Raw genomic sequence first — 27,279 nt, 5'->3', positions numbered from 1 at the left:
GAATACTGCTGGTCCTGTTAATAGGTATAGAAAGACAGGTAGTTTTGTTTCCAAGGTTTGGTCCTTCTTCAACAATAGTTTGGGATAAGTCAGCCCAGTAACGATAGTGCTCTAGAAACCTTTCTGCTCAGTGTCTGTAGCCGTTATTTAGCAACATAACCAAGTTAGCATCTTTCTCAGGTCATCTTGCACTTGTTATTTTTTGATAGAGCAGTGAAAAAACACCCTTATCTAATCGAGGCTTTAGATAGGCAGTATTCTTGGTATGAGTACACTCTTCATACTGTTCCTGTATCCAGGCCTCACTGCTGTCAAATTTGAGTTTCGCCCTTGAGTATTCCCGTCAACCACATACCCGGCTGGGCACCTTAGCTCACATTATTTGCTTGTCGAAATTACTTTACCCCACGCCGTCAAATTATTCTTCTCAACTTGTCCAACCCTACACCACCACCATTTCCACTTCTCAGCACAACTTTTACTGTCAAATTCCCAGCAAAGCTACCACATTTACAAATCTACTGCTAAACTGATAAGACGAAAGTGCTACTGTTAACGCTTCCATCAAAGACAACCGTCCAACTCTTTTGAGGTAAGATCGCGCCAGTATCACTCCTGCTCCTCCGTCCGCATCCTCACTTGAATAACCCCGTTCGTATCAGCGGGTTCTGCCATGCCATGCGCATAAGAGACTTGCTCTGATATCGCACAGTCAATCATCGTTGTTTTTATACCTTGAACTTGAGTCTCTAAGCGTTCTATTCTATAACGAAAGATAACTTGCATTCTTGCCCACGCTTTCGGCGAGCATCACTCTCGAGCTAACAATCAATGAGCAATGTTTGTACGATCAATGGATCTCTAAACATACTCATCAGATTGTAGTTAATCCACGCGCTACCCCTTAAATCATTCCTTCCTTCCCTCGCTGCCGTTAATTTCAAACTCCGTCGATCTTGCCCTAGCTAACATTATTCACCACCAACAGTACCTAGCCACTGTCACCACCTCTATCTACCCTTTCCGACTTCAATTTATCACATCCCGTATACGATCAATTTTCCGCCTATTACCACCATGGAGACTTATGGGAAGAAGAAAAAGAATGCTCTGATGGGCTCGTTTGCCTCTCTTAGGAATAATCAACAAATCAAAGCAAAGAAGAACAGAGCTAGCAAGAGAGGTAAGCTGGTTTGTTTTTATTTCCTTATATCTCAAACATCATTCTATTGACACGGCTGTACTCCACTTTCGTATCTCAATTGTGTCCTTACGTCTCCAAGGATGCTATTCATGCGTTCCTCTAATCGCGGTTGCTATCAACTTGGAAGTGAAGCTAACACAAAGTTATTAACAGAGTCAAGCACGCGCCAGTTGTCAGCTTTTCACTCTTCGGTCGACAATGAAGAACAGCAACCAGTCAGAGAAGCCCCGAGTGAAGACAATAGTGGATTGGTAGATGAGATTGCCATTAATGAGCCACGCGATAAGTCGACAGCCATCGAGAACACCTTACCACAATTGCCCAGTCTCAATTTCAGTGAAAATGAGATGTGTATCACCGACAAGAGTACAGCCATCGATACTGGCTACTCTAATGGTACTGCTAAGTCTTCGCTGCATGCAAGAAAGAGTTCAGCGCCCCCTATTCCTAGGAAATCATCCAAGAGACAGTCCGCGTTAAATAAAACATCTCGTCGTAGGAGCCCAACCAAGGAGTCGCAATCTCGAAGATTCCCAAAGGGACCAATTATTCGGACATCGAGCGGTCTCGACGAGCAATCGAATTTAATTGTCAGTCCTTCTGATCCGAATGCAGTCAATCCTTCTGTTGCACAAACATTCAAAGCAATGGAAGAACTCAAGCCGGGATCAACAAATACATTGGTCGTCGAAAAGAAGAGAAGATTAAAGGCCGGGGCTTTTCTTAAGGTTAAAAATGTGTTGCAAGGAAGCTTCCGCCGTAGAAAGAATGATAATAGCCAAGAAAATCATTTAGTCCAGCCTCCTTTCGTCAACTCACCAATAATCCAAGAACAACCTAGTAGACGCCCAGAATCTCTTAGTGGTACAGACCTGAGACTCAACGAAGGTAGTCTGAATGATGACTTCTTTTACCTAAGATTGGCAAAGCTAATTCTCTCTAATAGTGCAAAATTTTAAAGAAAATTCCAAGCTGCAAAAGATGACTGGGAATCTCAAAATCCCTAGAAAGCCACTCAACAGTGATGTAAGATCTTTCCACAGTCAGAATTCAGCACTCACAGACCCCTTTACCGAGCCACCAAGTTCAAGTGAGCAAGTTATGCAGCCTTCGACCTTCAGTAGCCAGATGCCTGAAATTGGATCCGCACCGGAATTCTCAAGTCTCCATCGCACAAATAACAAGTCTTCAGCCCACCAAAGTAACAGAGACTTCGATGATCTGGATTCATTACTTACGTCTAGTCCCTTAGCCCAATCGACACCAAGATTGCGACTAGTATGTAACCACACTGATCCAGACAGAACCAGAAGAATGCACAAAGTGGATGCAGGCTCACCATCAGTGCTCGACCACAACACGTTTGCTGAGGATAGTGAAATCTACCAAGGCATGCTTGGGGGTAGTCCAGTGAGAACTAAGGAACAAACCCAACCCGAGCATCTCCGTAACCTCGTTCAGCACGTTGGGTTGTTAAGAGAGAAGACAGTCAACAACTTTGTCGCTGCCGTCCAAACACTATCCGGATCTACAAGTGACTCAGGCTTCGCTCCTCTCAATCGAAAATGGAAGAAGAATCCATCTCCCAGTAAGGCAAGATTGGAAGAATTAAGTCGCCGCCTTCCATATTTTCCCGATCCAGAACCTATCCTCTACCGTACTCACAAACACAAGGATAGCAAGGATATCAACAAAGCAACTTTTGCTTCACGGGAAAAGCGTAAGACCGATGATCAAGAAAATAAGGAGCTCTTGGAAGGACTGCTCACGTCAGATGATGAAGAAAGAAGCGAGTGTGAAGGGGAGGAAGAGGAGTTCTCACAGAACCCACAGGCCATGACAAGAGCGTCGACATCTTTGCCCCTCATCAATCTGTCTTCCAGGCCAATTTCATTAAGCCAGTCATCGCTAACCCTTGGCGTTGAAGGTTTGGAGGTAAGAGTTTCTGCTCGACATAGAAATTTAATGGACCAAGACGACTCGATGATGGATTTGGATGAATTACAGTCAGTTCAAGATTCTCCTCCATCCCAAACATTTTACGATAATGTGGGCAATGGAGATCTGATTGAATTTTGAAAAATGTGTCTCCCTTTTGCTAACCAAGGATTTTCAGATGGGACGAAACCATGTATGATGTTGGCATGAGACATTATTAGAACTCATCCGACTACGATTTCCTATACCTTTACTAGATTCAGTCTACACTTTGTTACGATACCCTACAGTTCCTTGCGTTTTTCTCAATTCGAAGTTGTGCTGTTATTACCTGATTCATAATTCGTGCAGCTATTTTTCGTGCTCTTAATAGTTCTCTTTCGATATGTAGCAGGCGGCCTTGCTTAGACAGACTTTAACTCCAAACGAGCATTGATTGTAGTTCTAAAAGCTATCGTCTGAGCTGACCGACTTGTTGTGGTTTTAATTTCATTTTGATGTTGTACTTTGCTTATATGTTTGGAGGATAATAATGGATTGTACAATACGAAAGGATGTGCCAATGACCCAGGAAGATATTTACATGATTGTTTTTGCGCTTTTCATGAGTTTCATTGGTGCTTTTTTCCCATCACATCTTGCCTGGTTGGTCAGGGTTGTGAGATAGTGGTGTGGACAAATGGCCAGCTCGATTTTCACATCTGGTCCGTTCAATTGGGAATGAGGATAATGTTTGAATGGATACTTAATTTGAAGGGGGGGGGTGGAAGAATCTGAATGATTATCGAAGATTGTGCTTCGAGATTTGAGATGAGTGCATTAGGTGGATATCACGGTGGATATTTGACGGCTTTCAAGGTGGGAATTGATCGCATAGCATTTGGTGTACAGTTGACGATATGTTTCTTCTCTGAGACACAGTTGACAATTGATATACCAGATGACATAGGGTTTGGGAACAACAAAGGTGGCTATTCGCTGATCAGTTGGACCACACTTACTTACGAATGGTAACGAAAAGGCTTTTAAACAGGAAGGGTATACTTCAACATTACTTGCGTTATATTGTTTTGATTTTCATTAGGTTCGCCTTTTCATATATGGCTACTGAATGGCATGGTGTGGAACTAGGGCTCTGTATCTCCATCTTCATGATGATACTTACTCGGGTTGCATCACAGTACATAGATAGGCAGAAGAGAATCAAACGTGCACTTTGCTAAACAACACAGTTGTATGAAGACATAATATGATGTGATGTGATACCAATGGGATGTTAAATCCCAGCATACCAAACTCCCAAGATCCTGTTGAAGGACAAAACACTAAAAAGTCAAAAATCAAAAACTAGAACGCAAGGAAACCTCCCCCCAATCACCCCCCAAGTTTACAAAGTATCTCCACCCATCTCTCCGCTCATTTCCCTGCTCGTGACTCCTCGTCGTCCGTTTATTTCCCCCTCTCCATTAACTTCTCCATTTGGCTTTTCTCCTTTAACGCCGTTTAATTTTCCATTGATATTTTTCTCTCCATTTTTCATCACGTTACCAATTCCATTCCCATTTCTCTTCTCCTCCAATCCCCGTCTAATATGAGCGCTCAACCATTTTCCCTCCAAAGCTTTAGCGCTCATCTGTCCCGCTCCACTTATCTCTCCTACGCAAGAGGGAGTAGCACAGTTGCAGGAAAATGGCTGAGACATGTGCCATTCAGTGGAAGGGTAGAAGAAAGTTAGTTCTTGGCCTACAGTGAGGCCGGTGTGGGAGGTGAGGATGGTGCGGTTTTGCACATCGAAAATCTATGGGGATGGTTTAGAGGAGGACCGGAGAGAGAAGGAGGGTGGGAACGGAAAACGTACGAGGGAAGGTTCACAAGAATGATTGATGTACAACAAGTCCGAATTGAGATTCAAATGTGTGTTTGTATCTGTTTGGACAGTGGCATAAGTAGCTTCTGGGGCATCGGTACATGGTGGAAAGTCCTGGGATTGTGGTCAGTAACTACTCAAGGCTTGTATCCGGAAAGGAGTTGTATTGGTGGGGGGGAATACCATTTTTGCAAAAACAGCAAAAGGAGGAAGGGAAACCTTGGAGATGGATTTGGTGGTATATCCATTTTCATCTTCGCCGTAGATTACTTCTTGGATGTGTGGGTGAGAAGGTTGAGACCAAAAGGGTTTGACGGGTGCCATCTTTGGGGATATGAGGGGTTTGGAGGGGCTTGTAGGAATTCCGGATTGGGGAATACTGAGGTTATTTATGATGGGGTTGCTGATTTATTGAAGGACAATCGCTTCTCTCTTTCAGTAGCTATGGAATGTACTGGGTAGATGTTCTTTATAAAGAATATCTTGTTGAGTTGAATGTGATTGTTTTCTATCAAGGAGGAAGAAGGAATCGAATCGAAGAAAGAAGGACAGAGAGGACGATCTTAACACATGCCAATTGTCAAACTACTATACATAAAAGCTTCGTCCCGTACCCAGCACCACGGCCACTACCACTAGCTCCAGCTGACCACATCTCATTCATCGGCCAGAAGGATCTTTTCCCTTCTGGCGTTTTTATAAATATATGTGACACATCTCAAGTAGTCCTAAACACTTGATTATCCAGTAATACGTAGCCTTATGAGAAACGCAATTCATTTACCTTTTAAGGTTACCTTATGTGAATTGACATCCCAAAGCCCTACGCAGAACACGCATGAGAAAGATGTCAGGTACCCGCCTTTTCGCGGGGCCAAATTCGAGACGTGAACCGAGGCATTTCTGAATTGCCGGTAGAGATGGAGAATTCTATGGCGATCATTCGGGGTTTGAACGTTGGGGAACATTTTGAGCTGATTTGCTTGGAGGGTGGTGAAGGGAACGAGGTAAATTTGGAGGGAATGGGGGCTGAGGGTATATAAAACTATATTTGCTAATTATGTAGCAGTATGTATTTCCATCCAAAGAGGGGGGTTGATCATATGCACTCGTTTCCAAAATGAAGGGGCAGTATGCACCATATTACATAAGCACTCTCTCACCCCAAGTGTTGATGGAAAACAAACATGCTTGATCTTGGCATCTTGTATATATTTCATCCCTTCCCAATTGAGTATTCAAAGGAAGAATGAGATACATCTTGTCATCTAAAGCATCAGAAGGTAGGTCCAACTAATTAATATCAATGAACTCAATGAAATCTACGTCTACGTTATGATGAGTGGCGTTGTGGCACTTCGGAGACGAGCTCCTGTCATACTAGATAGGCATTCATTCAATGCAGGTTGTCTTCTAGCTAGATTAGAAATTGGATAGATAAGTTTGTTGCATTTTCCTAACGTTTCCCTTTTGATAAACCTCTTCTGGTCAATTATTGATCGTCACTCTCACGCCTCTCATATCAACAAAATTACTGTATCTGTCTTGCCACCAAAGCAAACACAGTCACCATAGAAATCACAAAGGCAAGTAATTTTAAACACCATTTCCTATTTCAATTTTCGAAACACATCCACTAACGCACAGGTAGGAATGATAAGAGCCGGTTCTATGGGAGGAGGAAGGACACTTCTCCTTGCCCAAAAAGGAATCTCAGTCTCTATCCAAGCCCCTTCCTCTTCCACCATTGATTCCCTCATGCAATCCGCCAAAGACCAAAATATAACTTCTGGAACTTAATCCAAGCATGTCAAAAACAAATCTCTGTGACACACACACACTGTCTCCTCTAAAGGCATGCTATTTTCACTACCACATGGAACGGTAGGCGATACTTTCGTCGTCTAGGAATGAAATATGATGATATTGGGAAGATATTTGAGAAGTGGTCTACTGACGGGGAATTGATATGCTAATCCAACTCCTATATTCCGTCGATTTCACATGCTAACCGAGATTAAAAGAAAAACACCTTCCTCGTAAAATCGGCGCAGATATCTGTGAACAAAAAGACAAATCCCGAGACCATATCCTAGACAGAGTTGTCCAAGACATCGACGGATCAAAGGAGCTGGTATCTAGTCCAACACTCAAGCCACTTCTCTTCACGTGCCAGTTCCAACTCTGTCTACCGCCCGCTATCTCCGCATCGTATCAGTTTATTGCGGACACAGACAACAGATCAATGAAGCATTTCACGATTCATACAAATCCTCGAAAATCCCACTTAAGAATGAGCAGGAGGAAGAGAGTATTATAGATACAAGAAGCTAGACAGGTTGCATGAAGTGCTTTTCTTAAACCCTCTAGGGCATGAGTATCATTGATAAAGCCAACCGTTAGAATAAATGGAATATCGACTTTAACAATATCGTCAAAATTTGGCGAGCGATCTGTATCATTCAAAGCAATCACATCCTCTCAAATCTGTATCCCTTCCTCTTCCTCTTCCTCTTCCTCTTCCTCCATCACCGAATCAAAACCCCAGATCTCTGCTCAACCCTCATTGCATCCAAACTAACTCTTGGATTCAAACCCCTCAAACGCACCCTCCTCAAAGTCATAGAAAACAATGCCATCACCCCGAGTATATCAGCTAGCTACATTAAAGTACCTAAAATACAGCGGGAACATGAAACTGCGACGCAGTTCTACGAGGGCGGAATTGGATTATTTCGAGAAACACACGTTTGATAGTAAAAGATTGGACGATGAGCGGAGGAACCGGAGAGCAGGAGACACTCTGAGTAGAAGAAATCTTAGCTTATGGGGAAGTGGAAGTGGAAGGGGGAGGCGAGAAACAATGAGAATGAGGTGGGATGGGATGGGACGGGACGGGTGAGGGAAGGGGAGGGGAGGGATATGATAAACGTGAAATTATGAGGACGACTACGATCTATCATATAAAAGTATAGTCTGGAAAAACGAGATAAAGAGTTCCTATCGAACTAAGAGCATTTTACGAGAATTTTTTTTTAAAAAACTTCTGAATAGTAAAATCGTGTAAATTACATAACAAATTACTTCGACAAGCTTCCGTGGTAATATGTAAGGTAAGATACGCAGTATACAGTCTTTGGATATAAACACCATTTGAAATTCTTTACACGCTATATCGCCGTTGAGAATGAAGACGAAGTTGAGAACTTGGAATTTGTAAACAGAGGTGGAAGGTTGTTCATTCGGCGCGTCGATAATCGGTCCCCCCCTGATGTGGGTTGAAATGGATTTTTTTTTTTACCGAAAACAAAGATATTGCAAACGAGATGGGTAACTTGCTTATGGATTAGATATCTTGAGGATGGTGCGATAAAGATAATATATTTTTCGCAGCGATTTGTTCATTAGGTGATTAGATAGGTATTCATGGAAGTAATATTTCATTATATTAATATCATTACCCCTCATTAACCATACATAAGCATTTCCCATTCCTCTAAGAACCAACCTGCACACCTCCATTAGGATGCAGACTCTGTCCACTAATGAAACTACTATCCGCACTCGCCAAGAATACGAAACAAGTGGCGCATTCTGATGGTTGACCGGGGCGACCCATGGGAGATGTGAATTCTTTTTGCGCTTTCTCGTTCATGGTTGCGGGGATAAGAGGGGTCCAGATGGGACCGGGGCAAACGGCGTTGACGCGGATCCCCTTGCTGATTTGTTGGTTGGAAAGAGCGCGGGTGAAGGCTACGATGGCACCTTTGGTGGAGGTATAGCTGGGGTATCATTAGTGGTGGGATTGAAGAAAGAAGGGGGGGGGGAAACTTACTCGAGAAGATCTGGACGACCGACGTATGGATTTACAGAAGCACAGGTGATGATTGTGTCACCGCGGGACATTTGTGGGAGAACGTATTTGGAAAGGAAGAAGAATGGATGGATGTTCACATCAAAAGTGTTGATCCATTGATCTCTATTTTTGTCGTTAGCATCATGTACATAGTTCATGGGTAGGACGGGAGGTTAAAAACATACTCGGATAACTCATCAATAGTCTCCACCATCATTTGAGTACCGTGATTCAGGACCAAGATGTTAATTCTTCCCATGGCCTCCTTAGCTTTCTCGACTACATTTTTACAAGCTTGATGGCTCTTCAAATCTGCAGAGAACAAATGGACCTTTCCTCCTTTTGCCTCCACCAGTTTCTTGGTTTCTTGTGCATCTTTTTCTTCTTCGGGTACGTAGATGATGGAACTTTCTGCTCCTTCCATAGCATATAAGATGGCGACGGCACGACCAATTCCACTATCTCCACCGGTGATGAAGGCTTTCTTGCCCTTTAGCTTACCGGCGGCGAGATATGGTTGGTAGCCTCCATCGTCGGTGGGGAGTTGGTCGTTGATGGCTTCTTTTGGCAATTCGGTTTGTTTACCTGGCGCAGATGATTGGTGGGATACGGGAGGTTGATGACCTGTAGGACATTCAGTGTCAGTAGATTGTTGACGTGGTAAGATGGTTTGAGGGGTGCTGGAAGTTGATCGAGTCGAACATGAGGGGGATTGGGGATATCTTCATAACGTACCCTGTTCGAAATGACCCTTGCTTGCAGACATGTTTGATCGTTTGAATGGTTTAGATGGGATGGAAGGGTTTGACGGAGCGAGTTTGAGTGTTGAAATTGATGGTATTCACAGTGATTAAAGGATAATTGTCTATGGAAAAAGAATTCTTAACCAATTTACGCAGAACTTCATCTTTTCTTATACTCCTCAACAGTATGATGTACCTTCTCCAAAAGCTATTCGGCGATCACTATGCATTTCTCGATCAGAAAAGGGACCAAAAGCTCCGAAACACTCCATATAAAAAGAGGACGATTGGCTAAGCACATGATGATATCAATGCTTGATACTCAATGGAGGGGTAGTTTGTAAAGATTTCGGTCCTTTCGAGTCGAGATCCATGATGTAAGGAGTCTTGTGGGATCGAGAATGGTCTCTCATGATGGGTTAGTGAGGTAAGAATTTAGATGCAAATTAGCCCATTGGCTGAGAAAGTCAGAGGGAGGTTTACATCGTACTTTGAGTTTCTACGTAATCGAGGGGTCGAGCCGGAAGCATTACCGAGAAGGCTTGGCTAACCGGATGAACATCGAGATTGTAAAATGCCATCTGAAATTGAGTCCTGACTAATGGATTGCGGTCCATTTGACTTTGTGCTATTAAAGAAGTATAAGAGATTCCGATATCCCCTTCCTGTTTTTATATTGCGCGAACGATGATCTTCTTTGATATAAGAGACTTCAAAGTGGCACATTGAAAGAATCAGCGCAACTACGCTTGAATACCTGCCCTATCGATTTATACACACCTATATGCTTTCTGGCAATTATCTTCTTATGCTCCCACAGCTATATGATGGCCACGCATTTTACATACTTACTATTGCGAGGTGATTACAGACACCCACTCATCATCGAGTAGGTATCTCTCCCTCATGCAGTCATGAAATGAGACCGCCTCTAGTTTTATGAGTTGAGTTGCCGTTGTTTAGATATGATGAGTATTTTTGCTATCGTCTAAATAGTCTCAATTACCTACACATCCCTTTTAAGCTCTTGGGTGGTTTATTTTTGTTTTTATTTGTATCTGTATCTGCACCTGCATCTGCATCTATATCCATATCTATTCTATATCTCACCTGCCAGTTTCTGTTGGTACATTTGATTGATTCTAAATCTGCTTTTTCACCGTCCACCATCCGTCATGCTCAGCACCAGCCACAAATATCTCTCAAGGGAGCACAGCCACCCGCCACAACCACCCGCCACAACCACCCGACGTCATTCCTCATCCTTCTCCAAATCAAGTTTCTCTCTCGATTCTCACCAAATTCGAAACGGCAGCAGCCATCAACCTTCCTGTCATCTCGGTCTACCAGGTCAATTAACGTTCATGAGCCCCAGGACCCTGAAAATTCTCTTTAGTACTAGGACAGAAGTGCCGTCAGCCAAGAACCATTTCCCCAGCAGTTTTCAACCCAATTTATCCACTTTCTCATAGAGATTCCGGAAAATAATTCTATCAAGACAACTTGCTTCCTTCCCATTCGCGTGAATTTCTTTCACCCCTTCCAGTATGACGTGAAATCGACCAGGCCTCGATACCTGTATATTTCCTTATCAACGTTGACAACTTGCTTTGCCGTCATATGTACATCACCACGTAGATGATCACTTCTCTCCATATTACACATTCACCACTGTTGCCAAAATTACATCGAGATCACTACTCTTCCCAGTTTGAAGTCCCCCAACCCACAATATCCCTGAATTCTGCAACTCCTGCGTTCGTCAATCTCCCTATAAAGACATCCGAAATGTCCCCCCAAGTTCCAATTCCAATCCCATTAGCATCATCTTCACAAACACAAATCGTACCCAGAATCAAAGACGACGACCAGTTACCCGACAAAGCTGCATTAAGAACTCTATCTTCGTTTATCAAAACTTATCGCAACTCTCTGGACCAATCCACAACTTCCATACCAATATCAGAAGAACATACCCACACACAACAACCTTCACCTCTTTCACAAATCCATACACTACCCCAAACACCCACAACAACAACAACAACAACAACAACAACAACACCACCACCACCACCACCAAACCTAGACCCACATCTCAAAATGGCACACACAACCACCACCGTCACCACCAAGCCCTCCCTCCTCGCCCGTCTCCGCGGCGGCAAAACCCACCGTCGCACCTACGAAAGCAACACCCACAGCACCCACCACCGCAAACAGCGCAGCACCTGGGGCGGTCGTCGTCGCGCCGGTGCCACGGCACAGCCCGTCCACCACCACCACCGCAAGCCCAGCGTCGGCGACAAGATCAGCGGTGCGCTTTTGAAATTGCGAGGAAGCTTGACCCGGAGACCCGGCTTGAAGGTACGTGATGATATTTATCTTTCCACTCTGCCCATTTCTCGAGGACGGAGTACATGCTAACAGTGAAAACAGGCAGCCGGAACCCGCAGAATGAGAGGAACCGATGGAAAGGGTAGTCATCACACTGTTGCTTATTAAACCAACTTACCTGGCCCATCTTTCCTTACATCATCACATTGTACTATTACACCCTTCTCCTTTTACACACGCATGACTCAAGCATGGATGGATAATTGCATGCATGCATCACGACTTACGAACGACCGATTGTATTATATGGATATAAATGGATACAGCGATACCCAGAGCAGAGGAGAGTGAAGGCTTTTGTTTTTAATGAAGTTGAAGTGAAAAGTTTAGCGGAGCGAGCGGGGTTTTATATCTAGAGGAATATCAATAAAATACCACATCACTGTAAATTATTGAGTCTGTTTAATTGTGAAAGGGAATCCTAAGCTTTGTTGAAATGTAAGATATTTGATTTCATATTGACATGATATTGGTACACAAAAGCTCTACATACCCCTAAACTCCAGGTGATATTCCCCACAACTAACCATTGTACAGTAAAAAAGAGATATTGACATACACATGTCGCTTCGATTCGCTTAAGCGCATAAAACATGAAAGACTTTCTTTGTATACATCCATCGACTGCTGAAACTTTCGTTAAATTTTCAATGATTAATTCATTTATCATCAAACCATCTCCCCCATCCACTCTCTTTCCCCCTCTCAGCCCCTGCACCACCAGCATATTTCTTCTCCTCCTCCTCCCACTTTAACCTCTCAACTCTAGATCTCGCCAAAAAAGCCCTCGCAAATCTCCATGCTTCTGTATCGGCTAGGTTCCACGCCTCAACAGCCCCCTTGATCTTCAAATCTTCCTTAGTAGTGCTTCCACCAAATGCTTTTGCCTTTTCTAGCAAAAGTGCTTCCTTATTCTTATCCTCCTCAGTGGGTATTGGCCCGTCTTTTGGATCGTGAACGGGCTGTGGGCGACGTTCGGGACCTGGGACTGGAGTTTCTGATTTTCCCGTGTCGGTTGCATTGCGAGGGATGCTGAAGCCGAAATGCCAGTCTAGATCTGAGGGAACTTCCTTCTCGGCTGTGAGCCAGAGAGAGTGGGATGTTCCATGAGGACTAGCGACTGCTTCTTTGAATTTGATGATTCGTGGAGTACCAGAAACACCTGTACCGAGAAGTTCCTTGGTAAGTGTCGAGAGCCAAGCATCACGAGGAGACTCTCGTCTGATCCACGGGACATTGATACTTTCTTGGAAGCTGGTCAATGTGGACATTGTGTAAGGATGGGGAACGGTTCCGATGGTATAAAGACCTGATGTATTGCGGTAGAAAGCAGGTGTACTGATTGTCATCGGAGACGAAGAAACACACGCTTTGCACTTGGGTCGATTTGGAGGACAAGATGCTGGCATTGGTGATTCGGGGCATTGTGCAAGATATTCAGCAAGTTGTAAAGCTGGTTCAACAACATATGACATATGTTCTGGTTCCGGTTTAACCACAGAAATTCCTTTGGTAAAGATGTTTTGCCATGTTTGATGAAGATGAGATATCATCAGACTGTTCAGTAGTTTCATACCCGCTGCTTTATTTCCTTCGTACTCTTTTGCAACTTGCGGATATTTCTCCTCGAGAGTTTTCGTCTGATAGAAAGCTAAGGAATCATGGGAAGGGTCGATTTCGAAAGTATTCGTTGGGACAGCACTAATAAAATCTTTGGCATCTTTCAGACTTGGGTTTGCCAAGGCCGCCTTGACAGCTGCTGTGATATCCGCTTTGGATCCTGCAAAGATACCACTTCCCATTTTTTCATATCTCGTCAATAATGGATATACTCCTCTTCTCAAATAACTCAGGGTTTGATCTTCGTAAGGACCCATTGGAAGTGTGAGGTAATTGCAAAGCAACCCGGTACCCATGTTTTCCCAAGCCAACCATCTGGTCAAATCTGTTTTCAAGGAGTTTTCGACTTCAAGTCGTTGCAATTCGGGGTATAATGGATTGTTCATGGCTTCCGCAGGACTTAAAATGATGGGTTTAAAGCCTTGCGCCCACCATGCCCTTCTCCAAGTAACCAAGACTGCATTCTCCGCATCTTTCAACTCATTGTCTTTTTCTATTGTATGATCGTAGTATGTGTAAATAGTTGGGCGTTCAACAAGAGGTGGTAGTAGGGATCGATTCTCGTCTAGAGTCACCGATGATGAAAATGGACTCAACCAGTTCCAATTAGCATGCCATTTCGATTCGCCGTACTCGCTATTCTTTTGAACCGGTGGAGCATGTGCTGCTTGTCGGAATGGGTTAAGGATACTCGGTGAAGGCAATTGTTTGGGAAGTTTGGGTAATGACATGCGATGATCTGTAAATGTGCCGAGTGATGGGCCAGAGTTGGGTAGAGTAAATACTAATGTAATAACGGCGAAAATTGCAATGGTACCGAGAAGAACGGCCATGCGGCGAGGAGGGACATGCGGTATGGGTGTCCCAAAGAGGGTTCGCTGAACAGGCATTGTGAGAAAGGGAATCGAGACAGTAAGATTATCTGTTGAATAACAAGACCAGCGTTGTCTCGTCCCACATTGAAATATCGGATGATACGTTTGAACTTGAAAAGATTGATGAAAGTGGTCTTCTGTATGAGCTGACGTATGCCGACTGTGTATCAAGCGCAAGTACGTACAAGAAAGGACTTCTTTCCAATCCTAGACTTTCTTGGGAGGAAAGTCGACGCTGGGATAGATTCACCGGCCACGAGAGGGAAAATTGAGTATGGAAAGCAGTTTAGAAAGAATACAATGTGGAGAAAGGACAGAAATTGAAACAGAGCATTCAAAGTCGACGGGAATCGAATACCATAATTCTAGATAGGAGAAAAATAAAGTGTCTTGGTCTCTTTCTTGAACTTTCCCTCCAAGCTTCCCACTCCCATCCAAGTCTATTTTGAGCCCCGTCCAATAATTAAAGTGGAACATGCATACCCGCAAAATCCAGGGTTGGCGCTCATTTCATTGGGTGTCTCTGGAGCAGGAAGGAACGGATAAACGTCTCTCCTTTCTCCTTTCTCCGTTCCTACGAAGATCTCAATGGCACGGCTCGCAAGGGTTGATGGTATCTCCAATCGCCACGTGATGGTCCGATGACGGAATCCGATGTCCTCCATTTCTTTCCTTGGCTGATCTTCGGCTGAACCTTTCTGCGTGGGAGCTGTGGCAGAAAATTGATGGACGCATGTATGTATGACTCCCAACGCTCTGCTCCATACAATTGAATTTTTTTTATAAAAGCCGAAGAAGATCTCGAGATATCTCCCTTCGTCTTCCCTTCCCATTTCTCTTCTTTCTTTTCTTCCAAGCCAATTCCAAATCTCATCCCTGGACCTGTAAATATATCCTCCCACTTCCCGGATACATCGTTTGATTTACTCGTCTTCAAACGCATCAGTGATTCGTACTCCCAACAGTATCACGGAAACCTCTCAACGCTTGTCCCGACTCCCTCAAGCATACGTTGATTCAAACATACAAAATTCGAGCATAGAAACACATAAACGGTACTTGGAGCCTGTTTTGATTTGAAGTAGGTAGTTGAAATCCTTCTCATATCTAAACAGTTCAAGCATCTTTAAAATCTTGCTCAATTTTTACCCCTCCAAACCCCACCATCCAACAAAGCCTCACAAACATGGCATCAACAAACTTCGAATTACCAGATCCAACATCAGACCTTCATTGGTCTGCGTTCCGTGGCGCTATCCAGGACATCTTCACTGCAAATGCGGAAGCTCATCCCGATAGACTTTGTGTTGTGGAAACTGCCTCGGCGACTTCCCCAAGGAGAGAATTTACCTACCGACAAATCAACGAAGCTTCAAATATCCTAGCCCATCATTTGGTGGAGCGTGGAGTCCAACGAAATGAAGTTGTCATGTCATATAGTTACCGTGGTGTGGACTTGGTTGTCACTGTCATGGGTATCTTGAAAGCCGGTGCTATATTCTCAGTTATTGATCCTTCGTACCCTCCTGATCGTCAAAACATCTACCTTGATGTTGCAAGACCAAGAGCTTTGGTTGTTATCGACAAAGCTACCAGAGAGGCTGGAGAGTTAACGGAGAAAGTGCGCAATTTCATCGCCGAAAATTTGGATTTGAAGACCTACATCCCAGGTCTGGAATTGAAGGACGATGGAACGTTGGTCGGCGGAGATGATCAAGGAAAAGATGCTTTCCAAGGCCAACAATCTTCGAAAGCTAAGAGCCCTGGTGTTGTTGTTGGACCCGATTCTACACCAACTTTGTCATTTACCTCCGGCTCGGAAGGTCGTCCAAAGGGTGTTCGAGGAAGACATTACTCTCTTGCATATTACTTTGACTGGATGGCTGAGAAATTTGGCTTGTCTAAGAATGACAAGTTCACAATGTTGAGCGGAATTGCTCATGATCCTATTCAAAGAGATATCTTTACACCTCTCTTTCTTGGTGCTCAATTATTGGTTCCATCAAAGGACGATATTCAACATGAAAGATTGGCTGAATGGATGAGAGAGCACGGTGCCACCGTTACTCATTTGACACCCGCAATGGGTCAAATTTTGGTTGGTGGAGCTAGCGCCGAATTTCCAGCTCTTCATCACTCATTTTTTGTCGGAGATATCCTGATTAAGAGAGACTGTAAGGCACTTCAGAAATTGGCACCAAATGTGTTCATTGTGAACATGTACGGAACAACCGAAACACAGCGTGCAGTCAGTTACTACGAGATCCCAAGCCGAGCCTCGGATCCACAATACTTAGAGAATATGGGAAATGTAATTCCAGCTGGAAAGGGCATGAAGGACGTCCAATTACTTATCGTTGATCGCGAAAACCGAAACCGCATCTGTGATATTGGAGAGATTGGCGAGATCTACGTTCGAGCTGCTGGACTTGCTGAAGGTTATCTTGGAAGTGACGAACTTAACAAGGCCAAGTTTGTTGACAGTTGGTTTGTTGATAACTCTAAGTGGGTCGAGGAAGACGCAAAGAACGCAAAATCCTTATCCGAAGAACCTTGGAGAGAATTTTATAAGGGCCCAAGAGATCGAATGTATCGATCAGGTGATTTGGGCCGATATACTCCAACTGGAGACGTAGAATGTGTTGGTCGTGCAGATGATCAAGTCAAGATTCGTGGTTTCAGAATTGAACTTGGTGAAATCGACAAATACCTCTCAGATCATGTCATGGTTATGGATAATGTCACTTTGGTCAGAAGAAATAAGGATGAAGAACAAACACTTGTCAGCTATATCGTACCTGACATGCAAAAGTGGGCTCAATGGTTAGAGCAATTGGGTCTCGAGGACGATACTTCCGGTGGAGAAGGAATTCAAGGAAGACTTAGAAGATTTTGGCCTCTCGGCGAAGATATCAAGAAGTATCTCAAGACTAAGCTGCCATCTTACGCCATTCCAGAAGTCATTATTCCTCTGGAGAAATTCCCTCTCAATCCAAATGGAAAGAAGGATAAGCCTGCACTTCCATTCCCAGATGCTGCACAATTACAAGCCGCAAGACCAGTTGGTGCATATTCCGAGCTTTCAGATAGTGAGAAGGAGGTTGCAGCTATCTGGGGATCATTGATTCCTACTATTGATGAAAGAACAATTAACCCTGACGATTCATTTTTCGATATTGGAGGCCACAGTATCTTGGCGCAACAAATGCTTTTTAAGGTTAACAAGAAATGGACTGGTATTAACATTAATATGAGCGTCATCTTCCGAAACCCAACGTTGAAAGGATTCGCCACAGAGATCGCACGTAGATCGTCATCTGATGGTGATGTGAAGGAAGAAGTAGAGGTTGCCGAGGATTATGAAGGAGATGCGCATGCCCTTGCCAAAACCCTCCCATCAACATTCCCCTCAGCCGATGAGAAGATCACTTCAACCACACCTCTTACCGTCTTCCTTACAGGCGCTACTGGTTTCCTCGGCTCCTATCTTATGCGCGATCTTCTCTCCCGCTCTCAGCCTATCAAAGTTATTGCTCATGTGCGAGCACTCGATTCCAAGGCAGCTCTGGATCGTGTTATTCAAACTTGCCAAGCATACGGAGTCTGGGATCCCTCTTGGGCATCACGTATCTCGTGCGTCGTCGGTAACCTTGGGGAACCGCAACTAGGCCTCTCTCCGGAAGACTGGAAGACTGTCTCTGAGACTGCAAATGTTATCATTCATAATGGAGCCCAAGTTCATTGGGTCTACCCGTATCAAAATCTCAAGCCTGCAAATGTAAAGGGAACTCTCGACATTCTTTCCCTTTGCGCAACTGGTGTTCCCAAACGTCTCTCCTTTGTCTCATCTACCTCCGTCCTTGACACAGACCACTTCGTTCAACAATCAAGATCTGGTATCGCTGTATCCGAAGAAGACGATCTCTCCGGTTCAGCAAAGGGTCTCGGAACAGGTTATGGTCAATCAAAATGGGTAGCCGAGTATCTCGTCCGTACAGCTGGCTCCCGCGGTCTCCGTGGCACAGTTGTTCGACCGGGTTATATTACCGGTGATAAGACCTCTGGCGTAACCAACACAGATGATTTCCTAATCCGTATGGCGAAAGGTTGTATTCAGCTCTCCTGCCGTCCACGTATCTCCAACACAGTCAATCAAGTCCCCGTCAACCACGTCGCGCGCGTTGTTATAGCCTGCGCTCTTCACCCTGCCAAAACACCACTTGGTGTCGCCCAAGTCACAAGTCATCCTAGACTAACGTTCTCTCAATACTTATCTACACTCGAAACATATGGTTACAATGCCCCTGAAGTCGAATATGCAGTCTGGAGTCAAAAACTTGTGGAATACGCCGCAAATGCCAATCCGGAGAAGGAACAACATGCACTTATGCCTCTTTACCATTTCGCTACATCAGATCTCCCAGCCGACACCATTGCTCCAGAGATGGACGATGTCAATGCTGCTGCCTCCCTTAAAGCGGATGCAGAATTCACGGGTGAGGATTTAAGCGCAGGTGGATATTTGGATGAGAACATCATGGGAAATTATCTTGCTTATTTGGCAGGTATTGGGTTTTTGAGCTTGCCGGAGGAGGGGAAGGGAAAGAAGTTACCTGAGGTGAAAATTAGTCCTGAGCAAAAGATTGCATTGTTGAGAGTTGGAGGAAGAGGTGCGTTGGTTTGAGCGGAGATTTGAGTTTCTATCTGCATTTGTGTGGCCAAGAAGTTACAGTTTCATAGGGAGCGAGCATAAACCATAAAAACAAATCGAAGAGCTATTTCTTCAAGTATTCAGGATGTGTCCTCTCCTTTATATTGTGTGCATTAAATTTTTGATGCTGAAAAATACCCATAAACTGAAAATTGGCATCCCAGAGCATATCTTATGGATCACAAAATTTGAGACAGAGCGGTGATGTGTGTGAGAATGTTGGATGATATGACGGCGCCATTGTTCGCAGGGAACACAGGGCCATTTTATGGTGCCGAATCAAGTCGTCAGACGTAGTTCTCGTCGTAGAGGACGGTGAGGATGGAAAGGTAAGGAAGGAATTTACAATACGGGAAGTTTGCAATAAAGTGCATCACATAATTGTTCACAGTAAATTCAAATTAAGAGTTGTTTCGGAGTTTATATGTTTCTGTTATTGAAATGAGGTCGCAGGTGGTAGCAATTAAAGATTGCGCTGAGTACCAAAGTATGTCGGCCAAAAGATATGGACCAAAATATCCACAACCCCCGAAAGGATTCAAGATACCTCGGTGAGTAATCGGACGAAAATCAATCTTCTTCCTCCAAAAATAGGCCTATACCACAGGTTGAACCGATCCACGATGGGAAAGGGGGTAAGGGCCAGAGTGTTTGGGAAGTGTTGTGTAATGTGGAGGGAAAGGGGTGCGCGTATGCGCCATGGGAAGCACATTGAAATGGGATGTATTGCTGGTAGATAATATATTATTTCGTGTGTTCTATGTAGTTCAACGGCTGTGCCAGTGTTCTAATTGATGCAATAAGAGTAGAAGATTCCTGTCTTTGAAGCAATGTTAGCTTTATGTTCATCAAGATACTGCAGTAATAAAATGATAGGTTGATTGCTTTGATCAGACATCCAAGGAAGATATACCCTCATCTGTCCTCTATTTAGGTTCTAAGGCGAGGACTCGAGTGAAAACTGCGAATGTGGTATGTGTTTCATCATAGTGAAGCATAGAAAAAGTATGAAAAGTGATAAAGACTAACCTTTGATAAAAGTAAGCAGAACGGCGATGTGCTGCTGGTTAGTTTGATCAAAATGACATAGTAGTCGCAAAAATATTTGCTGCAGCAGTGATCATATTGGATCATGCATGCTTGTCAGCATTGCTGTTAAACCATGACAACATAATCCCGGAATCTTGAGCCACATGGTTGTGCAGCAGAAGGGTACCGCGATTATTGACGTTGCATTGGCGCATGTCGATCTATTACGCGTAGAAAAAAAGAAACAAGCTAGAAAGAGAAAAAGAACATCTGTTTGGTGGTCAGCAAATCATTCCCGGCACCATAGCGAACGAAAGTAAGATTGTGAGAAGAATCTTTCAGACAACGTGTACTGGCAAGTAACAAGATCAACCCGTAGGCATCTCTCGAACAGCGTAATTTTAATCATGGTCGATTAATTTGGGAAAAGAAGTATCGATTGAAATTGTCATCATTAGATTGGGAGGGGTATGGGAAAGAGAAGGAAAAGATTTTGACATACCATTATTAAGTGAGTTTGTAGCTCATCATATGTGTGCGAGCATTGCAATAGTAAGAATCATCATGAAGATGCGATCAGAGAATTGCTGTAGACCCTATGAAGAAGGTTGAAAGAGTTATATGGGAGAAGAAAATTTGAAGCTTTCGCGATCGAAGATAAATTTTTATATTGGAGATGTCAGAGCTTTCCTTAAGCGAATGTCCGATATGCCGCTAGGATTACTTTAGTCTGCATATCACATGATACCGCGCTACCCTTCATCTGGTTTAGACTGGAAGTGTCGAATGCTGTAATCCTGCCACCTTTTTTCTTTGGCTGGCACGTGGGAAATAGCTGATATCAAGGAGAAAAGGAAGAAAGTTCTTGCGTACGGTGTCTCGTTTGGAGCACATGTGCAAGTGATCATACCGAGTAGGGATTATTATGCGATCAGAAGAATGAGATGCGTCGAGAAGAGAGGAAAGTCAATGCAAAACACGTCCGCAGACGAAATAGAAGGTAGAGGTACATAGTGGCCGGCGGTGGTCAACAATACCTATTGTTCTGCCCAGTACTCGGATTGCAGAGAGCAAGACGACTACTTCCTTGGGTGCTGGCCGGGTCGTCATTGGCATCGTCTTGTTACCAGATACCGCTGCTATTGATGTGCGGGATTCTGATATAGCAGTTTTCTTGCCGCACCTAATAATAAATGCCAGTAGATCTGATGCACCTTGTAAACCTCAGCTCCGAGGCCTGCAAAGGCATCACCCTTGAGACCGCTGCGAATCGGCCTTCGCACCATCATTCTGGAGACAGACCTATGACCGTAGTCTGTACATAAATTGCCATTCTCATGTAAATAACTCACACATCTCTCATCCGGAGAGACTGTACGTCGACAATCCCATGGCATCCCACGTGGTTTCCTCTCTGGCTGCGATGTACGGTGGCCTTTCGTTCACAGCAGCTCACTGCATACTTGGCCCCTCCGCCTCGCCCTGACACCTATACTTAGCTCGCACGCCTCCTACGGCAGAGCGCACACGCACTTAACCACATAACCACATAACCACATAATCACATAATCGGAGTTGCTGGTGCCAATTTTCTCTTCGATCCCCCCCCCAAAATTCCCATCGTGACAGGGTCCTCTCTCTCGACCTGAACCACAGAAGAACATTCTCAACCACCACACCACACACCACACCACTCAACCTCACAAGGATTCCTAAAAGCAAGGCCCAGAAGGTATAGGGTTATTCATCCCCCCGGATTCTCCTTTTGCATTTTATAACGTCGCGCAATTCGCTCCCTTCCCTACTATACAGAGATAGCGGTGGTCCCAAAGTAATTAATTAATCATTGTTCATTATCCCGTTTACCATCTCTCCCAGGAATTACATATCCGGCGAGGTTGCAGGCAGGACGGGGAAAAACACGGCTTTTACCTGGCATCTTTATCATTTATTTGCCTTGGAGGCGGCTTTTTTCAGACGGCATTGAGCGTCGCACGTTCACTACGGGTACTCATCTACCGGTCAAACGTCCCATTAATTATTTGCACAAAATTACCTCGACTTGTCGTGATATTGTTGTTCTCGAATTTCGAAATCCCGACACCATTCGCGGTTCTGAAAGAGTACCCACTTTAGTGTGATTATCGTGCGCGATCGGGGTTTAGTTTGTTCATTACTCGCGACGACGTTGTGTTTAACACCCCACGACAACAGCATAGATTCGAGCCGACAATTGAAGGATTCCATCCGGTCGTGGCGTGAAGCGAGCAGAAAATCGTGGCAGACATAGTTCTATTGAACAACGGCGGAGGTGGAAATTGTGGCTCGAGGCGCATGTTACTTGCTTAATCGATATTGTTCGATATCCACATCCAGTGGATAATCGACCTTAAACAAGATGATGACGAGTTTGCAACAACAACACTCACCATATCCAGGACTTCAACACCAGGGCGTGCCTCAAGGTCATATGGCGGGAATGCCTCATGCTCAGGGTCAGCAAGGACAACCGGGTCCAGGTATGCCTCAACAAATGCACATGGGAGTTTCTGGTCCAGGTGGCCCTCAAGTCACTCAAGCTGGTGCTATGATGGCTGGCATGCCACCTGGTGCTGGACCAAATGCACATGCCTTACAACATTTGAACCCAAATCAACAGGCGCAAGCAATGTTCCAACAGCAGCAACAACAACAACAACAGATGAGTAAGTTGGACCTCCTATCACCTGTTTTCTTTTCTCTCCAATGTTTTGTACAAGCATCTCAGACTTGTGCTCTACAACTTATTCTCTAGCCCCGTCATGCTAACGATTATCCTCTCCAGTGAACGCGAATCCTCAGTTAATGCATCATCAAATGTTACAACAACAAGCAGCCAGGCAGCGCCAAATCCAACTACAACAACAATACAGCGGTGGCGGTATGCCGAACGGAATGCCTGTGAATATGCATGGGATGAATCCCAATCAAATGAACGCTCAATTTGCAATGCGACATGGTACCCCCGGAATGGCTCGCCCGGTGAATCTACCACAACATCTTGCCCAGCAACAACAGATGGCTCAAGACAACGTTAATCAACAACAAGCACATCAGCAGGTAAGGGTGATTCATAAATCCTACAACTTATATGCTAACAGTTATTTGTGTTAGACTCAACAGATGATGCTCGCAATGCATCAGCAAAATGCTCAAAATCACGGACCGAATGGTCAAGCAGGACATCCTCAGATGACTCCCCAGCAAATGCAACAACTTCAACAACACCAGCTTGCGCAACAGCAGCAACAGCAGCACCAACAACAACAACAACAACAGCAACAACAACAGCAACAACAGCAACAGCAGGCTCATGCTCAGGCTCAAGCTGTTCAAGCCCAACAAGCTCAGGCCCAAGCCCAAGCGCAGGCTCAAGCGGCCGCTGCTGTATCTCAACAGCAAAACCAAAACCAGTCCCAGGCTCAGAATCAGCCACCTCAATCAGCCTCAACACCTCAACCTCAAGCACCACAGCCAGCCGCTATTCAAGCAGCCATTCAAGCTCAAGCTCAAGCTCAACAAGCCCAAGCCCAGCAAGTTCAAGCCCAGCAAGCACAGACTCAGCAACCATCCGGAGCTCTTCAGCAGCAACAGCAGCAACAACAGCAACAACACGCTGCCGCAATGCTACAACAACAACAGCAGCAGCAGCAGCAGCAGCAGCAGACTAGACAAGGAGAGAAACTAAAGGGGCAATGCCTAATGCGATTGGTACAATTCAGCGACCATCTTGGTGGTTTTTGCAAGGTTGTCAAGCCGGTAGGCTTTTATGAGGCGAATGGCGTTTCTCGGCTGAATGCCGAGTCCATGAAAGAAAAGGACGACCTAGCATATTGGGGAAGCTTTGCGGAGAGGTTTTTCTCCAGGGGGGGAGTTCTACGCTATTCGACATACTCGTACAGTCCCACAGAAAAAATCCGTGAGAAACAGTACGAGATAGCATCACCTGCGATGCCGAGATACTTTCACACCCATTTCGAAAGTGGTGTTACAAACATGCAGATGATTTTCGAAAAAGGGACTGAAAAGGAATTGCCCCTGAATGGTCATTACATTGAAAGTCAAAACTCAAGTTTTGTCTACTGGTTTGAGGATGGCTCTCACGTAAGTCATAAATTGATCTTATGAAGTTTTAGGTTTTTGTACTAAGTAAATTTAGCTGGTCTCAAATGGCATACTTCGCGCTCATTTCGATGGAGATCAAAAGCTCGAGTTGCTTGATTTCGAGACTCGCAGTCATCAGGAGTATGTTCCCCGTAGCATGGCTATAGACAGAGCAAGGCCAATTCACAATTGGGTAAAAGATTGGAAATCCATGAACAATGGACCTGATGGCAAACCATCGCCCGAAATGAACAAAAAGAAACAGAAGATGATGAAATCTCCACCAAATCCTCCTCCTGATTTTGACCTACCGGAAACGAAACTGACACAATACACTGGAATCACACCTATGGTGTTTCGATTTCTTGAGGTACGTTCAATCTAAACCCTAGGCGCGCTGTATTTCTAACAATCCTAGATGAATGAGGTTTTGGCTCAAATGAATCCTTTAATGAACTACTTGCAATCAAACCCAACACTTACGCCTTATAAAGCCCTAGACGCATACATGGCCCAAGTGAGCAGCAATGGAGCAAACGGTGGTCCTCAAAACCCTTCGGGTCCACGAACACCGGCCATGGTTAATTTCCCGATTGGTGCTTCTCCTGCAGCTGCACACTTACAGATACCAGAAGGATCACCTCACATGATGGGCAGTCCAGCTCAAGCTCCAGGCATGCAGCTCCAACAGAGTCAGCATGGAACTACGTCAAGTGGCCCAAGCGCAAATACAAGTCCCAATGCAAGTAACAAACGAAGAAGACCAAGTACAGTAAAGGCCGAAGAAGATGGACAAGCCAATGGGACAGGCAAGAACAATGTAAAACCTAGTCCGCGCATAACGAAGAGACAAAAGGGAAACCCCGCTTGAACATTTTGCCGAAGCCCGACGAAGCATCCTGTGATCGTCTCAGTCCAAGTCAATCAATGAACATTTTTAAGAGGAGAGTGGTCACGAAAGGTTAGGGAATTATAACCGAGACTTCACTTGTATCCGACAACATACATCAACCACCCAAACTACATTCTGGCTTTTTAGTCAATCATACGCTTCATGGTGAAGCTGTCAGTCTGTGTCATATTATTTATTATTTATTTTCATGCCTTTTCACAAGTGGGAAAACGCACCAAGTCTATATTAACAAGCGTTGGCGTACAGAACAGTTCCTGCATAACTCTTTTACATACGTACTTGGCGTGTTGTCGAATCCTTTTTACACTTCGTTTTGCTAAAGGGAGAATGGCGAAATTTTGATTCTTTGGACAGGGAACGGGGCTACTTAGGACAGGAAGGGGAAGGGGAATGGAATGGGATGTCATTAGTTTTGGTGGTAATATTCCTTGTATACTATTCACGTTCTTAGTGTGAGGGTCGGGTGTTTTTCTATGCAAGAGGCGGCGGGAAACGTCGCGGTGCATTTTTTTTGTTTTTTTTGCTATGCTATACCCGTGGCTTGGGGTTTTGGGGGTAGCTTGAGGATATTGATATTTCAGCAGGCAGTTGGAAGTGAAGTGGGGTGTAGGAAGGGGGAGTTGGGGGAGCGGGATGAAGAACAGAAGGATAAACTAGGTGGTGTGTGGATGGAGAAAGGGGTGGAGCCGGGAAGAGAGTGAGGTGATTGAACGAAAATGAAGTTCAAATGGGGTAAAATGGTGTAGAAGTCAGATGAGAGACTAGTGTGGGATGACGGACTCGGAAGGATTATATTACAGTGTGATAACAAAAACACTAGAAAGATGAATGAACAAGTAATCAGAATATTCTCAAAGTTAACATAAAATGATTTATGTTTGATATCTGTTGCATAAAATTATATCTGTAGTGAAGGCACTTATTGAGATTGGTCATGAAATTCGCTAGCCAACTCATATTTTGTATACTCACTTCACTACAGACATTTCTGCTCACGACGCACCAGTCATAAGGGTATCCTCTTCTCCAGCTCTTCTTCACAGTCAATAGAATGTCATACATAACAATCTGACTAAATAAGTGTAGACCATCACCATTCTCCCCAACCGACAATCAGACTACAGATGAAAATATATTACAAGTGATCACCAGTGGCTTCAGCTCATATAAAGGTACATGTTGAAGAAATATTCTTCTTCCTCATCCGACCTAGGACCGACCCACAAGATGTTACCAAGTGAGGTTTTGCTCATGTACATATAAATATCCTTTACATTCACCACGACATGACGAGAAAGTTTCCTACTAAGCGACGAGAATCCGCATCGCTTCCCCAACTTCAGCCAATCAACAACATACCATATTCACCACAACGTGACAAATGGAGACGAGTAAAGAGTCTCCACGAGCGCAACTCATGTGTGTGAATGAAACTCGGCGTCTTAGATGGTAGATGGAAAAGAATTTTCAAACTCTGACAAGGAAGAAATCGCATGCTTGAGCCTTTGTTCGATGCTCTGCGTTAGTTTTCACTTTCTCTAATCTAAGTACTTGGTTCTCTTGTTTAGATCTCCTGGAAGAACGGAATGGGCTCGGATATCGCTCGTCTGGTTGATATTTGGGCGGTTGGTGCCGTGTGAGGGGGGGGGGGGGGATTAAAGGGATGGGTTGTAGAAGGATAGGATCTGATTTGGATGTTTTTTTAGGGGTAGGATTAAAAGATGTGGATTTCTGAAATGATCGGTTGAGGGGGGGGGGGGGGGGGGGGGGTTAATGGGATTGGGAGAAAAGGAACAGGAAGGGGGAGATGGGATGAGAGAATGCAGGAAGAGTGCAAGGAGGAGGGTATTTGATGATTTGAATATTTGGATTTCGGAGCCGAGTAAATTTGAGATTTGCTCAGGGATTATTGGGGAGCTTGAGGGTTATGAATTGCGTGTTCACTGCTTAGAGATTTCTCTGAGCTGGATGGGTACAGAATTT

The 27,279-nt window shown here is 44.4% G+C and overlaps 7 protein-coding genes across 9 annotated transcripts; 4 read left to right on the top strand and 3 right to left on the bottom strand.

The window, feature by feature from the left end:
* The first annotated feature begins 391 nt into the window (after positions 1–391).
* BCIN_04g00190 (hypothetical protein) lies at positions 392–3,720 on the top strand. 2 transcript variants are annotated; one of them, XM_024692295.1, is made up of 5 exons: positions 392–592; positions 989–1,183; positions 1,358–2,092; positions 2,151–3,210; positions 3,321–3,720. In XM_024692295.1, exons 2-5 carry the CDS (start codon positions 1,078–1,080, stop codon positions 3,361–3,363), a joined length of 1,944 nt encoding a protein of 647 aa, XP_024548071.1. In that variant the 5' UTR covers positions 392–592; positions 989–1,077; the 3' UTR covers positions 3,364–3,720. The 2 variants fall into 2 exon arrangements, with proteins under 2 accessions (XP_024548071.1, XP_024548070.1); XM_024692296.1 differs by having other exon boundaries at positions 2,151–3,720.
* A 612-nt stretch (positions 3,721–4,332) lies between these two features.
* On the bottom strand, positions 4,333–5,572 carry BCIN_04g00180 (hypothetical protein). The gene is made up of 3 exons (XM_001548100.2): positions 5,193–5,572; positions 5,001–5,123; positions 4,333–4,940 (listed from the first exon to the last, which is right to left on the bottom strand). The coding sequence occupies exons 1-3, from the start codon at positions 5,331–5,333 to the stop codon at positions 4,530–4,532; spliced, it is 675 nt and encodes a 224-aa protein (XP_001548150.1). The 5' UTR covers positions 5,334–5,572; the 3' UTR covers positions 4,333–4,529.
* Positions 5,573–8,057: 2,485 nt separating this feature from the next.
* BCIN_04g00170 (hypothetical protein) lies at positions 8,058–10,019 on the bottom strand. The gene is made up of 4 exons (XM_001548101.2): positions 9,601–10,019; positions 9,051–9,489; positions 8,845–8,988; positions 8,058–8,791 (listed from the first exon to the last, which is right to left on the bottom strand). The coding sequence occupies exons 1-4, from the start codon at positions 9,629–9,631 to the stop codon at positions 8,506–8,508; spliced, it is 900 nt and encodes a 299-aa protein (XP_001548151.1). The 5' UTR covers positions 9,632–10,019; the 3' UTR covers positions 8,058–8,505.
* A 796-nt stretch (positions 10,020–10,815) lies between these two features.
* On the top strand, positions 10,816–12,384 carry BCIN_04g00160 (hypothetical protein). Its single transcript, XM_001548102.2, has 2 exons — positions 10,816–11,975; positions 12,048–12,384. The coding sequence occupies exons 1-2, from the start codon at positions 11,247–11,249 to the stop codon at positions 12,111–12,113; spliced, it is 795 nt and encodes a 264-aa protein (XP_001548152.2). The 5' UTR covers positions 10,816–11,246; the 3' UTR covers positions 12,114–12,384.
* Positions 12,385–12,395: 11 nt separating this feature from the next.
* BCIN_04g00150 (hypothetical protein) lies at positions 12,396–14,958 on the bottom strand. Of its 2 annotated transcripts, XM_024692294.1 has the most exons (3): positions 14,686–14,958; positions 12,499–14,634; positions 12,396–12,431 (listed from the first exon to the last, which is right to left on the bottom strand). In XM_024692294.1, the coding sequence occupies exon 2, from the start codon at positions 14,513–14,515 to the stop codon at positions 12,665–12,667; it is 1,851 nt and encodes a 616-aa protein (XP_024548069.1). In that variant the 5' UTR covers positions 14,516–14,634; positions 14,686–14,958; the 3' UTR covers positions 12,396–12,431; positions 12,499–12,664. The 2 variants fall into 2 exon arrangements, with proteins under 2 accessions (XP_024548069.1, XP_001548153.2); XM_001548103.2 differs by having other exon boundaries at positions 12,396–14,958.
* Positions 14,959–15,109: 151 nt separating this feature from the next.
* Bclys2 lies at positions 15,110–19,379 on the top strand. The gene has a single exon (XM_024692293.1). The coding sequence runs from the start codon at positions 15,687–15,689 to the stop codon at positions 19,182–19,184; it is 3,498 nt and encodes a 1,165-aa protein (XP_024548068.1). The 5' UTR covers positions 15,110–15,686; the 3' UTR covers positions 19,185–19,379.
* A 2,363-nt stretch (positions 19,380–21,742) lies between these two features.
* Positions 21,743–26,214, top strand: BCIN_04g00130 (hypothetical protein). Its single transcript, XM_001548108.2, has 5 exons — positions 21,743–22,945; positions 23,065–23,339; positions 23,394–24,383; positions 24,439–24,753; positions 24,802–26,214. Exons 1-5 carry the CDS (start codon positions 22,639–22,641, stop codon positions 25,252–25,254), a joined length of 2,340 nt encoding a protein of 779 aa, XP_001548158.1. The 5' UTR covers positions 21,743–22,638; the 3' UTR covers positions 25,255–26,214.
* Positions 26,215–27,279: the final 1,065 nt, after the last annotated feature.

This window comes from Botrytis cinerea, chromosome 4 (assembly GCF_000143535.2).
Source record: "Botrytis cinerea B05.10 chromosome 4, complete sequence".
Lineage (NCBI taxonomy): Eukaryota > Fungi > Ascomycota > Leotiomycetes > Helotiales > Sclerotiniaceae > Botrytis > Botrytis cinerea.
Note: the sequence above shows the minus strand (reverse complement) of the source record. Positions and strands in the feature narration are given on the sequence as shown.

Coding starts and splice junctions, on each gene's coding strand:
- BCIN_04g00190 (XM_024692296.1), top strand. CDS start 1,078: ATGGAGACTTATGGGAAGAAGAAAAAGAATGCTCTGATGGGCTCGTTT. Junction 1,184..1,357: donor GAACAGAGCTAGCAAGAGAG/GTAAGCTGGTTT, acceptor AGTTATTAACAG/AGTCAAGCACGCGCCAGTTG. Junction 2,093..2,150: donor AGACCTGAGACTCAACGAAG/GTAGTCTGAATG, acceptor TCTCTCTAATAG/TGCAAAATTTTAAAGAAAAT.
- BCIN_04g00180 (XM_001548100.2), bottom strand. CDS start 5,333: ATGGCACCCGTCAAACCCTTTTGGTCTCAACCTTCTCACCCACACATC. Junction 5,124..5,192: donor TTGCTGTTTTTGCAAAAATG/GTATTCCCCCCC, acceptor CCACAATCCCAG/GACTTTCCACCATGTACCGA. Junction 4,941..5,000: donor ATTCTTGTGAACCTTCCCTC/GTACGTTTTCCG, acceptor CCATCCCCATAG/ATTTTCGATGTGCAAAACCG.
- BCIN_04g00170 (XM_001548101.2), bottom strand. CDS start 9,631: ATGTCTGCAAGCAAGGGTCATTTCGAACAGG. Junction 9,490..9,600: donor CAAGGGTCATTTCGAACAGG/GTACGTTATGAA, acceptor AATGTCCTACAG/GTCATCAACCTCCCGTATCC. Junction 8,989..9,050: donor ACTATTGATGAGTTATCCGA/GTATGTTTTTAA, acceptor CGACAAAAATAG/AGATCAATGGATCAACACTT.
- BCIN_04g00160 (XM_001548102.2), top strand. CDS start 11,247: ATGATCACTTCTCTCCATATTACACATTCACCACTGTTGCCAAAATTA. Junction 11,976..12,047: donor CCCGGAGACCCGGCTTGAAG/GTACGTGATGAT, acceptor CAGTGAAAACAG/GCAGCCGGAACCCGCAGAAT.
- BCIN_04g00150 (XM_001548103.2), bottom strand. CDS start 14,515: ATGCCTGTTCAGCGAACCCTCTTTGGGACACCCATACCGCATGTCCCT.
- Bclys2 (XM_024692293.1), top strand. CDS start 15,687: ATGGCATCAACAAACTTCGAATTACCAGATCCAACATCAGACCTTCAT.
- BCIN_04g00130 (XM_001548108.2), top strand. CDS start 22,639: ATGATGACGAGTTTGCAACAACAACACTCACCATATCCAGGACTTCAA. Junction 23,340..23,393: donor AACAACAAGCACATCAGCAG/GTAAGGGTGATT, acceptor TATTTGTGTTAG/ACTCAACAGATGATGCTCGC. Junction 24,384..24,438: donor GGTTTGAGGATGGCTCTCAC/GTAAGTCATAAA, acceptor AAGTAAATTTAG/CTGGTCTCAAATGGCATACT.